Source organism: Podarcis muralis, chromosome 8 (genome assembly GCF_964188315.1).
Source record: "Podarcis muralis chromosome 8, rPodMur119.hap1.1, whole genome shotgun sequence".
Lineage (NCBI taxonomy): Eukaryota > Metazoa > Chordata > Lepidosauria > Squamata > Lacertidae > Podarcis > Podarcis muralis.
Genome location: NC_135662.1, coordinates 51,502,577 through 51,515,279, shown reverse-complemented (window position 1 = coordinate 51,515,279; position 12,703 = coordinate 51,502,577). Strand labels below are relative to the sequence as shown.

General features: G+C 40.3%; 1 protein-coding gene across 2 annotated transcripts in view; it reads left to right on the top strand.

Annotated features, from left to right (window-relative positions):
* Nucleotides 1-12,703, top strand: part of LOC114600775 (cadherin-19-like) — a 67,769-nt gene that overhangs the window by 24,068 nt on the left and 30,998 nt on the right. Inside the window, exons 2-6 of one of the 2 annotated variants that reach the window (XM_077933187.1) lie at nt 2,144-2,237; nt 3,012-3,239; nt 6,256-6,358; nt 11,042-11,143; nt 12,225-12,383. In XM_077933187.1, coding sequence (XP_077789313.1) covers nt 3,042-3,239; nt 6,256-6,358; nt 11,042-11,143; nt 12,225-12,383 — 562 coding nt within the window. In that variant the 5' untranslated portion in view covers nt 2,144-2,237; nt 3,012-3,041. The remainder of the gene's footprint in view (nt 1-2,143; nt 2,238-3,011; nt 3,240-6,255; nt 6,359-11,041; nt 11,144-12,224; nt 12,384-12,703) is intronic. The other variant, XM_028737438.2, reaches the window with a different exon arrangement.

The window sequence follows — 12,703 nt, the reverse complement described above, 5'->3', positions numbered from 1 at the left end:
CCCCAGTTCATTGATGATGTTTTTCTCAAGTCTGAAGTTGGTGACCCCTACATAATTGTCCATGGCAAGACATGTATGTAGAAACACAAAAAGCTGTCTTGTATTGAGTCAGACCATGTCATCAGTACTGGCTACAATTTCAGGCAAGGAAATCCCTTATCCTACCTGGAGATTCTAGGAATTGAACCTAGGGACCCACTGGAGGAGGAAGAGGGGGGCGGGGGAGCGCACCGCCCCCGGCAGCACGATCCTGGTGGGGTTCCATTGTAGAAGGAAGATCAACACCTTGGAAAGTGGTGTGGACTTTAGGACCACAGCTGATTATACTATCACTGACAGCAAAACATACAAGTTGCTTCAATGGTGTCCTGAAGCAACTGAGCTTTATAGCATAGACTAGTTTTCCATTGACTAAAGACCTCAAACCATGAATGCTGTATCTACCAGCCTTTTCTAGGCCCTGGGATTTCAAGCTCTGAGGATTTCAGAGGGTGCCTTTAAAAGGGCTCTGTCAGGTCTAGCCTAGGGAGGCCTGTATTCATGAAAGCTTGTAGCTCCTGGAACAAACACGCATGCAGCCCACAAACACACTTTGTAAATGGGGAGCAGACAGGTTTGCTACATGTATACAAGACAGATCTTTCCTTCTAAGAACTGTAAAACTCTAAATGCCTACCACTATTAGATTTAGCTGTTCCATGTAATACAATAAAAATGTGTGAATGGCTGGGTATTATGAAATATTTTATTTACATCATGGAAGGTGGGAAGCCGTGCTCAGTCATTTGAAGCTTTGCCTCTGATACTCAGGTTTATTAACCTTGTCTATAAAGAAACCACTCAGAACAAATGCTGATTGTGTACATCTTCCAAAAATGCTTGGCTCACCAAGTGCATCGTTTGCATCATCAATTTATCATTCATGCATTTTAAACCAGGAACTTGCGGGTCACATTTTCCTTTTGTCAGACGAACTGATAGCATGAAAGGACATAAAAAGGTTAAAAAGAAAAACAGAGAGAGAAGTACTGTATCATTTGTTAGGGAGCTAGTCTCTTCCACATGCTAGTTTCTTCCTCTAAAATCACACGAGATGCTGTTATGTTTTCAGAAAAAAGACTTGCTGAGATTCTATCATGTTCCTGAAACTCGGGATGCATATACACACATATAAAGCACATGACTTTCCCCAAAGAATCCCAGGAATTATTATTTGTTAAGGATGCAATTGTAGCACTGAGAGGTAAGCTATAGTTCCCATGATTTTTTGAGGGAAGACATGTGAAAATGATGTTTTTCTCAAGTCTGAAGTTGGTGACCCCTACATAATTGTCCATAAATGAGGTCTGAAGTTGGTGACCCCTACATAATTGTCCATAAATGAGGACGCGGGTGGCGCTGTGGGTTAAAGCCTCAGCGCCTAGGACTTGCTGATCGAAAGGTCGGCGGTTCGAATCCCCGCGGCGGGGTGCGCTCCCGTCGTTTGGTCCCAGCACCTGCTAACCTAGCAGTTCGAAAGCACCTTCGGGTGAAAGTAGATAAATAGGGACCGCTTACTAGTGGGAAGGTAAATGGCGTTTCCGTGTGCCGCTCTGGCTTGCCAGAGCAGCGATGTCACGCTGGCCACGTGACCCGGAAGTGTCTCCGGACAGCGCTGGCCCCCGGCCTCTTAAGTGAGATGGGCGCACAACCCCAGAGTCTGTCAAGACTGGCCCGTACGGGCAGGGGTACCTTTACCTTTACCTTTTATGTGAAAATGAAGTTCATCCTAATTCTGTGATACTCTGTTTCTGAGGAGGCAAAAAGATCCTGGAAATCATGTGACTCACACATAGGGCTGTGGGGAGGATCTCATTCTGGTTGCACTTTAATGAGAAACAGCTACTACCACCTTAGAGTGGAGGTGAATTTGCCACAACCCAACTCCCCTGAGAAGAAGACTCAGAATGGTTTTGCCCTGGGAAAGAGCTGGGGAAGGGTCCAATAAATGCATGCATTAATGAAAAAACCAAAACAGAAATGCGCCTGGGTAAAAATTACTTGCAAAAATATGTGTATTTGTCAAAACCAAATACAAAACTATTTATTAGGAGAAATTCACTAATGCTGTAGGTTGTTTTTTTTCTTTCTTTCCCCAAAACAGATCAAAAATTTCGATGGAAATGTGGAGAACCGAATTTAAGATCAGAAAAATGAGGACCTGAAATTGGAAGGTACATCCATCTTTACTCAAACATGTGGGTAATATTCTTCACATGTTTCTGATATAATCATGGTGCCAGGGACTACATGACTGCCTCCACTGACATCATTGTGCCCATCATAACCTCTGCCAATAGGGAGCCTGCTCTTTGCATGAAGTCTCCTTGCCCATTGTTGAACCCTAAAGGATCAAGGTTCTAAATCATGTAGTAGTTCTGCTGAATAAGTTATGGTGAATACAGTGACTGAGAAATCAGGAGCAGTGGGAGGCATGTGGATGTGGAGACAGGACTCCACACCTCCTGGCTTCATGTTTAGTCTTTTCCCACGTGCAACACATAAATGAGACTTCTGAAGTATTTCTTTTCAGAACAGAGAATGTGCATTCCAACCACAATTTTTAGGATTCCTGTTTCTTGTTGCACTCATTAGAATCAGCAAATCATTCATGTCCTAGGCACCTCCATCTCAAAATGCAAAATTTTGGGTAGGTAGAATGTGACAATGGAATCTACTTAAAGCATAATGGCTTGGTTGCACAATAGGCATTACCAAGCTTAATACGTAAGATTATTTTCCTTTATGTGGCAAATGTGTCTGTGTGGCGTTTACACATTTCCCAAACAAAGAAAGGCAGGGGGAGGTTGACTTTATGCTTTTTGTGTTTCTAATCAAAAACCTGCGGCTTTATTCTACTTCCTTTCTTTCAAGAGTAAAAAGTCTTTCTAATGGCGAAAATTGAGCCTTCAGTTTGACGGAGAATCAATATTTGTTCTGCTTTGTAAGAGTTACTTTTTGTCTTCCCACAGATGCATATTGATTGAAAAGGAAATTTCAGCATGCATTGTTACAAATGGCTCTCACTCGCACTGACCCTGGCTCAGCTTGGGCCCTGTTTTCCCTGTACGCACAAGTGTAACCCCGATGACTTGGAGCAAGCATTTGTGAGACGTCAGAGAGTGAAACATGGCGGGGTTCGGAACCTGCTGGTTGTACAGGAAGAACTGATGTTAACACATCCTTTGAAATCGGGCCAGGTACAGTAACTCTTTCTGTGGGAGGTTTAACATCTCGTTGAGGTGTTGATTAATACCTGCTTGCTTTTCTAAATCTTCCCTCAATCTGGCCTTGTGAAAGAACAGTCTCCTTGAAACCTTTCTTCTGAGATGTGCAGCAATATACAGCAATACCTGAAGAATAAGCACCATCTTTGCCCTTCTTGCACTGTTTAACGATCTGCTCCATGTTTTCAAAGATGCTTTAGCATCAGAGAATCTGAAAGATCTCCTGTCAAGGTTTTACTTGGGACTGGAGGACTTGGTCAGAGAGCCATGTAAGATTCTGTGTTAGGACTGTCAGACAGGCAGGATCATCCACAGGTCAGAATGATGACTCAAGACTCAATGTGCAGTCAGCTTTTTCATTCAGAAAAGGAAAACACAGCAGAGTTCACTCAGGCTCAACTGCCCCAGTTGAAGACGTTGTTGTGGCTGGCATCTGTCCCCTCCTTCCCTCTTTAGCCCTTTGCCTCTGGACTCCTCCCAAGCAGACATAAACTATGGTGAGGAGGAGTGACCCCTCCTCTGGGCCTGTCTGGCCTGTTGCTCAGCAATGTGCAAGGCTCTTCATGATCTTGGTGTCAGTGGAGGAGGAGAGGCCACTGTAGAAGGACTTGCCTACTGATATGAAACTGAGGCAGCTTCTGGCTGCTCTCTTTCAGAGTCTGCACTCAAACTGACATACTTGGCATCCCACCTTGTCTGTGGACAGCTTCCTTCTTCTGACTCTCTATGTTCACTCAAGCCTCCTGCTTCTACCACTTCCCAGCTTTCTTCCTCAGTGTCCCACCACCACTGTCCTGGTCCAAGTCTTCTTCCTCTATGTCATCTCTAAGGGGTTCTTGGGTTGGCACCTCCCACCACTTTTCATCATCCAGCCTGTCCTTCAACCGCAAGTACTCGTTTGACACTAAAGTTGCTATCATAAACTTAAAACCATATTTGGTTTAGGCCACTTCTCAGCATTTCCCTGGCTCCTTGAAGGAACTTACAAACTCAGAATCGAATTCCCTATGGGCTGAGGTAGCCAATCATAGTAGTTTAACTTGAAGATTGGTATGTACGTATTTCTGGACTTTTATCTGGGCTACAGCACAGGAAAAGGAACTGTGCAATTAAAAAATAGTATCATGCTGTATTGACAAAAGTGTTTTGAAATTCCCTTCCATCTTCCGAAAAGAAAGAAAGGATTCATTTATCAACATCTGGCAACTTGCTTAGGCTTTTTCTCTCCCCCCCCCTTTTTTTGGCATTGCATCAGAACAGACACACTGAGCAGCAATGCAGTTTACCAACACTATTTAGATTGATATTCTGTTACGTTAAGTGGCATTTGATTTACCCCTCATTAATTTTTAATGAAGCAGATTAATACTAAATCCTTTTTACCAGTAAGAAAGCACCAGGAACCGACACAGTTCATTACGTTAACGTGACTTGGGCACAATAAGCAATTATTTTCCACCCTGTTTGAAAATGCATACGATGCCCAGTAATTTTCTTAATGATTCTTCCCCCTTCTTCTTTATTGCTGTTATTTAGTTACTTAAAAAAAACAACACCAAATCAAAACAAGAGAATAAAAAAACACACAATGCTAAAGCCATTTTTAATCTCCCATCTTGCATCCTTTTCCTGTAAGGCAACTTTTGAGCTGAATGAATGGCAAAAAAAAGTTTAACCACTAATTAACTAGCACTAAAATTTAATTGGGCCCAAAGGGTGAAGTGCTCAAAATTCATTAATTACTTTTTACAGCCTTTCAAAGTAAAAACTCTGGAAGTATGATGTCTCATTTCAAAAGGATACAACAAGACAATCCCTTTATATTTTGTGAATCTGCAAATATGGGTCACTTTTCTTTTAACAGAAAGGTCACAAAAATGTGATCAGCTTTCAGAAAGTTTGCTTTTTTAAAAAACAACAACACCAAAAGCAAATATGGATTTAATTTGCAGAATGTAATGTGATGCAGAGGGCCTCTATTTGTTTATAGGAAGCATTTTCTGGGTACCTTTGCCCCTCCTTTTTGTCATCAATGCATTTAGAAACGGCTTCTGAAGTTTCTCCTTAAACATATAAGCCTTAAAAAGCCTTATTGAGGCCTCATGTGCACTATGCATTTAAAGCAGTATTATAGCACTTTAAACAGAGATGGCTTCCTCCAAAGATTCATGGGAACTGTAGTTTGCTAACGGTGCTGAGAGTTGTTAGGAGACCACTTTTCCTCTTACAGTTCCTAGAATTCCCTGGGAAGACTGATTGATTATTAATCAAGATGGCTGGTGTTTCTCAGCTTTGGGAAATGGAGTTTAATATATCAAGATGGTTTGATAAATATTTGAATTTTGATTAGCACCTCATATCATTTAAATTTGTCATATCTGAAGAACTTGCATTTTTTCACTGATGCCATACTAAGGAGAAGATTTCACCACGCTAATATAGAAAATGATGGATACCAGATCCAAATACTTGTTATTTAGTCTTTGCAAGAATTATCAATCAATCAATCAATTAATTATTCACACTCCAAACAAGCATTTCAAGATGATTTACAATAAAGACAACCAAAACAGCAAATATGTTTAAAACAAAACTAAAATCATACAAAATAGACATTCATGGCAAGGACCCATTTATCCAGCTGTTAAAGTCTGTCAGATCAAAAATGCTTTTAGTTGTTTCCAGAAAGTTGTTTCCAGATATTGGGCAGCTTTTATATCTGAACTGATGAATCATGGGGCATTCGTGAAATTCCGCAACTGTTTGTTTCTATTACAAGGAGAAAATTCTGCTAATTACGAAAATAAATTGACTCCATTTGCTTTGCAATCAGAATGACATACTACAATCTCATTCAATTTGGTATAAATCAATACATCAAAGGGATTTCTGACCTTATTGGGGGGAAACCGACTTGACATTAAATTTGATAAGGTTTGTTTGTTTGAATCCTATCTTGAAATCAGCTTGTTACTCATTATTCTCGCAGCTGAAATCTGATGTAGATAAGCAAGACAATTCCCTGGCTGATAATGGACCACATTTCTTGAATGAACCCTATGAAGCCACTGTTCCTGAAATGTCTGTAAGAGGTACTGTGTGTTGTACTTTGACCTTGCATTTATTCTATGTGTTTGTGTGTATGAAGTAGGCTGTTGCAGCTAGATTATTTCATTTTCCTAAAGAATCAAAATTTGAAAAGATTCAGGACTTTAAATATGTGCAAACCAATGGGGTTTCTCTAAACCAGCATTTCTAATCATCACATCCCTCTCATTCCTATAAACCTTGTTCCATGCCCAATAATCATGGGATGCCTTTGCCCAGTGATGCTGTGGCCCATAGATTGCAGCAAAAGGCTGGGCAAAGTTACATAAAAATACCAAATGAGAACACAGAACACGCAATAAAGAAAACAAAACAAAACAAAAAACCAAATACCCGCCTCCCACAAACATATTTAAAAGGCCATACAATGTTTTATCAACCAAAGGCAAGGTTATAGAGAAACAATATATAATGAAAATGCCAGAAGAGCATTCCACAAATGGGGAGCCACTGCAGAAAAGGCTCTTTGCCACATAAGCATCCCAGAACCAAATCAGAACAAATGCTCAAAAAGAGTGGACACTATATAACCCTTGAGTAAGCAAATCAGTATGAATGCACAATAAACACATTGTCTGTATGAGTCTTTAATCTCTGATTTGGTTTTATTTTTCTGTTTTCTCCATCTGAACATCTCTTTTGGACTAGCTTGCTTCCTGAGATCTAAATTGTAGCTTGTTTAGATCACATCCTTCTTTTTGGGGGTTCTGCAAAAGGATAGGAGATATACCAATTTAAATCTGGTTTAACTGCTTAAATTAAGTTTTAACTTCTTCTTTAAATGCTTCCTTCCTAGCATTCAGTTGCTATCTCACATTCACACAGTCTCTCCAGGGCTCTTCAAATTATATAGTTTCTTCAGCAGAATATTTAGCTCTAAGTGAGATTTCAAGAATCAATACCTGTATTAACATGAATGCACATTAATTTATTATTTAATACACTTTCTTACTTTGCCACTATACTTTCTTACTTCCCCGCATTTACATTTTCTTCAGGTTTTAAATACAAGTGTTATACTAAATTAAAGTGTAACAGGAAATACAGTGATACCTTAGTTTTTGAACATAATCCATTCCAGAAGACAGTTTGAGTTCTAAAACATTTGAAAACCAAAAAATCAATAGCCGACAGCTAGGCCTCAGGATCTTGCACTCAGTAGAAGCTGCGTGGCGTGTTCGATTTCCGAGGTGTGTTCGAAAACCGAGGCATTTACTTCCAGGTTTATGGTGTTCGAAAACCGAAATGTTCATCAGCAGAGACTTTCGAAAACCGAGGTACCACTGTAGACTCTTCTGCAAATACAACGCTATGATCTCTGTCCCCACCCCCTGCTAGTTGGTACTTTCAATGAGTGTAAATCATATAGTTTAAATGTCTATAGACACAATACATTTATAAAAATGAGCAAGATTTGAGTGCAGTTGTCATACTTTATATTTCAGTGGGTTTGAGATATGATTTAAAACTTTATCCATATAGTTTTTCTGCAATTTCCATGGTATTATTATTTATACCGCTGTCTAGTAGCAAATTCAGGACATATAGTGGTACCTCAGGTTACATAGGCTTCAGGTTACATACGCTTCAGGTTACATACTCTTCAGGTTACAGACTCCGCTAACCCGGAAATAGTGCTTTAGGTTAAGAACTTTGCTTCAGGATGAGAACACAAATCGTGCTCCAGCGGCGCAGCGGCAGCAGGAGGCCCCGTTAGCTAAAGTGGTTCTTCAGGTTAAGAACAATTTCAGGTTAAGAACAGACCTCCGGAACGAATTAAGTACTTAACCCGAGGTACCACTGTATTGTATTATTATTGCATTCTTATTCCATTCATTGCTTCCATGGTTCTCGTCTTCATCAACTCTGACAAGTTGTTGTACTTGTGAGAGTAACATTTCAGTTTAAACACTGTAGCCTAATAGTCACACGTGAAATCATTTTTAATTAGTTGAAATCATTTTTGAGTACACAATCTTGAGGTCCTATAGTATTTGGAAACTATTAAATGTAATATGGGGAAGCTACTGAAGGAACAAATTCCATGGCACAACTGATTCATCTTTGTCAACTTTTTGAAATTATTAGGTTGCCACATTTCTAGCATTTTCCTGAATGGTCTTATAAGTCTGCAAAAAGCTGAATATCCATCTGGTTATTGTAATGCAGATTTCAGAGTTGTTCTTCTCGTATTACCTCAGGATCATATAAACATATGTATGTAGCAATCCAGTTTATGTGCCATATGTCTAGCCTCATGAGCTATTCAGTGCCTCATGGGCCATTCAAAAAAATCACATGATTGAAGCCACACAATAATAAGATTATAGTAGTGGGTGTTACCTAAGGATTATCTTTTTAGTAGTGACTTCCTTTTTACTTAAACCAAGTCACAGCCAAAATATACTAGGGATGGGGAAACTGCAGCCTTCCTGAAGTTATTGGACTCCCATCAGCCCCAACTATCATGGCCATTGGTCAGTGATGATGAAAGTTGTAGTCCAACAACCTCTGAAGGCCCACAGGGTAGACATAATTGACTTAAATGATGTGGTCCCAAAGAAGCTTCCAAGCAAATAAATGTAATACTCTGTGCTGCTTTCTTAAGTAATAGTATACAAATAAGTTTGCAGGTGAGATACAACACACAAGCCATTAGTTTGGGACATTTCTTTTGATGCCATGAAAACAGCCAGATTCCCTATCAACATATTTACAGATAATGTTACAGCTTTATATAGGCATCTAAAAGTCCTGAGGGTGCTGCTGACTAATTTATCAGAGAAACATGCCGTTGTAGTGGAATGTCTTGGGATAAGATGTGATAATGTGATTCTATGATAGAAAGTGGCTGGAGGTCTTGCACGCCCCAAGAGAGGTCGATTTGTATTTGTATTTAGGAGTTAGGAAAGAAATGAGTTAGACATAAACACTGCATTATAAAATGAGAAGCTCTGACGAATATTTCCTTCATGGGTATAATCTTATGAAAGGCCCGTGGGGATGGTGTCAGATTTAGATCTAGGATATAGCCAGCTCCCAACCAGAGACAAAATTGTCTTCTCTAGATGGATTGCACTATCTGTTATTCAGTGGAAAATGCTCATTACCAACCTCAAGGATATAAAAAGCTATCAGAATCCTGTTGTGTGTCTTGCCTGCATTGCTTCTTTTGAGTTTATTTCTTTTAAGCCGCACCACAGGCATTAAATTAAGGACTGATGCAGTGCTCCTGGTTTGGTGGTTTTTTGTGTTTTGGTTTTTTTAAATATGGAGTCCTTTATTATCTCTTAAACCTGTAGCCAGTGTAAAATTAAGAGAGCATCTCGCATAAGTACACATGTGTGCGGAAAACAAAGTGTAAAACAGGAATGGGGGAACTGTGGCTCTCAATATGTTGCTGGACTTCAGCTCCCTTCAACAACAGCCAGCATAGTCAAAGGCCAGGAATGATGGGAGTTGTAGCTGAGCCATATCTAGAGCGCCACAGGCCCCATACTCCTGTTTTAAAAATATGGCCAAGTAAAAACAACTGCACTAGTTGCCAGTTCATTTCTAGACTGAATTTAAGGTGCTCAAATTAGTGTTTAAAGCCCTAAATGACTCAGGCCCTGAATAGCTGAAGACCACATCATTCCCTACAGACCCCTTGGTGTTCAGATCAGCATGGGCAGGCTTCCTCAAACTCAGCCCTCCAGATGTTTTGAGACTACAATACCCATCATCCCTGACCACTGGTCTTGCTAGGTAGGGATCATGGGAGTTGTAGGCCAAAAACATCTGGAGGGCTGAGTTCGAAGAAGCCTGGCTTAGGGAGTACTGTCCAACCACCCTCAGATGCTTGGGGGGGGGGGGTGGCCCTGGGGAGGGCATTTCCTGTGGCAGCCCCTATAATGTGGAACTCCCTTCCCAAACAGGTACATCTTCATTACACAGCTTTTGGTGGATGTGCCTCTTTAGACTGGCTTTTGAGATGTATATTTTGAGAGAGTCTTAAAGCTGCTGAGCCCTGGCTGAGGCAAGGCTCAACCAGGAAAGCCCAAGATCCAAACTCTAATCCAACCAGATCATGGATCTGGATTACATTGTTACTTACATTACTTAAATTCCACAGAAATGCATAGGATTGTGCTGTCAGTTGAGTTTTATTTCCATTTTGTCTAAAGGCCATAGTAGAAATCTAAAAATGCAATACATAAAATGGTTAGTTTACACATTGTTACCATGGGCAAAATGTAATCCAAAAGTAGCTGTCCTTGCAGTGATATGGGAGGCATTCACAGTGAAATTCAGTAAAAAGGAGGACAAGATTTAGATTCTGCTAGGCTTCGCAATCTCATAAAAAATGAGACAGGTAGCTTTTCAGGTGAATAATTCCAAAAGCTGGGTGTCTCTGTAAAGAGATCCACTATACTTTGGTAAATAAAGGGTCACACACAAAAGAGGATTTCATCTACACTGGTATTTATTTATATATTGAATAAAGCATGTAAACTAACCCTAACCCTTACTTTCCCTAACAGGATCATGAAAAGAAAGTATCTTTATGTTGCCTATATGTCTATATACATATAGAAACATTAACAAACAATGAGTAACTTTTTTACATGGCTAGCTATAGTAAATGCTCCCATAAGAACTGTGCCTTTCACTCCACACTTCCACAGGTACTTCGGTGATTCAGGTTACAGCTACAGCTCCAACAGGTGCCCGCCTGCTTTACAGTATCCCTTCTGAACAACCCTATTTTTCTGTGGAGCCAACAACAGGTATTGCTGGTTATGGATATAAGACTCTTGAGTATCAGTAATGCACAACATGGGTGTGAAAAACCTGTATAACCAATAATTTCCCTTTGATGTTATATCTGTATTATAATTAAATTAAAAGAACTGGGTTGGATCCAGATTTCATCTAAGATTAAATGAACATAATGGAGCTGCAGGAAGATGCTGCCTTTTCCCCATGCTGGCCCCCTCTCCCATGCTCCATTGATGAAGATGAAGGTGGGAGGAAGGATGACTCTTCTTCTTCTTCTTCTTCTTCTTCTTCTTCTTCTTCTTCTTCTTCTTCTTCTTCTTCTTCCTCCTCCTCCTCCTCCTCCTCCTCCTCCTCCTCCTCCTCCTCTTCGTACTGGTTCCTCCATTCTGGGACTTTGTGTGTTTGTTTACACGGCCCATAGGAGCAGCCCACCCAGTGATCCCAGCTGTAACAAGTAAAGTTGTGGTCATTTTCAACCCACATAAGCTTCCATATATGAATTGCTCTTCAAAATGTACCCAGCTGTGTGTGGTGCACGGCTTCTAAATCAACAGATACTGACCCAGATTGCTTTGACTGCACTTCTCACCAGCTGGAGGTAGAGAGTGACTGTCTTTCCCAAACAGGCAACTGGGCTCTTAGAACAGGGAAGGGGGATTTGTGGTCCTCCAGATGTTATTGGATTCCAGCTCCCATCAACACAAGTCTATGTGTTCGGGGATGATGGGAGTTGTAGTTCAATAATCTTGGGGGGGGGGTCACAAGTTCCTTAGCCCTACCTTACAGGTCACAGTACTAATTCAGCAGTACCTTCAGATTTCAAAACAGCTGGGGCCATCAGAATACCATCCTGTAGGCTTCCTTTTCTTTTTGTCCATACAAAGGCAGAGCCAGAGGCTATCCAATCATGGAAACCCTCTGTGCATGCAAAGTGTCCTTTCTAGACTGGGGCAATGGTATGATAAAATACTCTCATGCGTTGGTGTGAGAAAAATAGTTTGAACTTTAAGATTCCAGTGCTGTACATGCTTGCCAGGCTGCAGGTCTCATTGACATCTAACTGTGCTGTAAATATTGTATATTTTGCAGGGGTAGTAAGAACGGCTTACCCAATGGACAGAGAAACACAGGATCAGTGCTTTGTTGTCATTCAAGCCAGAGTTGGTGAAGCAGGTGTCCCTACAGCTACCACAACTGTAACTATCAACCTCTCTGATGTTAATGACAATCCTCCTCGATTTCAGCAGAGTGAGTAAAATGTCTTTTGGTTCATATATTTTTTTTAAATGTTGGGAGCAAATTCAGACCAACTAATTCTGATAAATAAAACATATGTTATATGTGAAATACTTTTGTACAAAACTTAAAAATTAATGTTTTTATATTGCATTATGTTCCTTGATTAAATGTCATTGTCTCTTTATAACCCATTCAAAGAAACATTGCATTGATAGTATAATTAATGCCAAAGGAAGGTAAACCCAGTGTGTCCAGACTCCATAAGCCATTTCGTTGGAACGTTTATAATTTAGATAAAGGAACTTTGAGAAATGTACTTCTGTGAATTC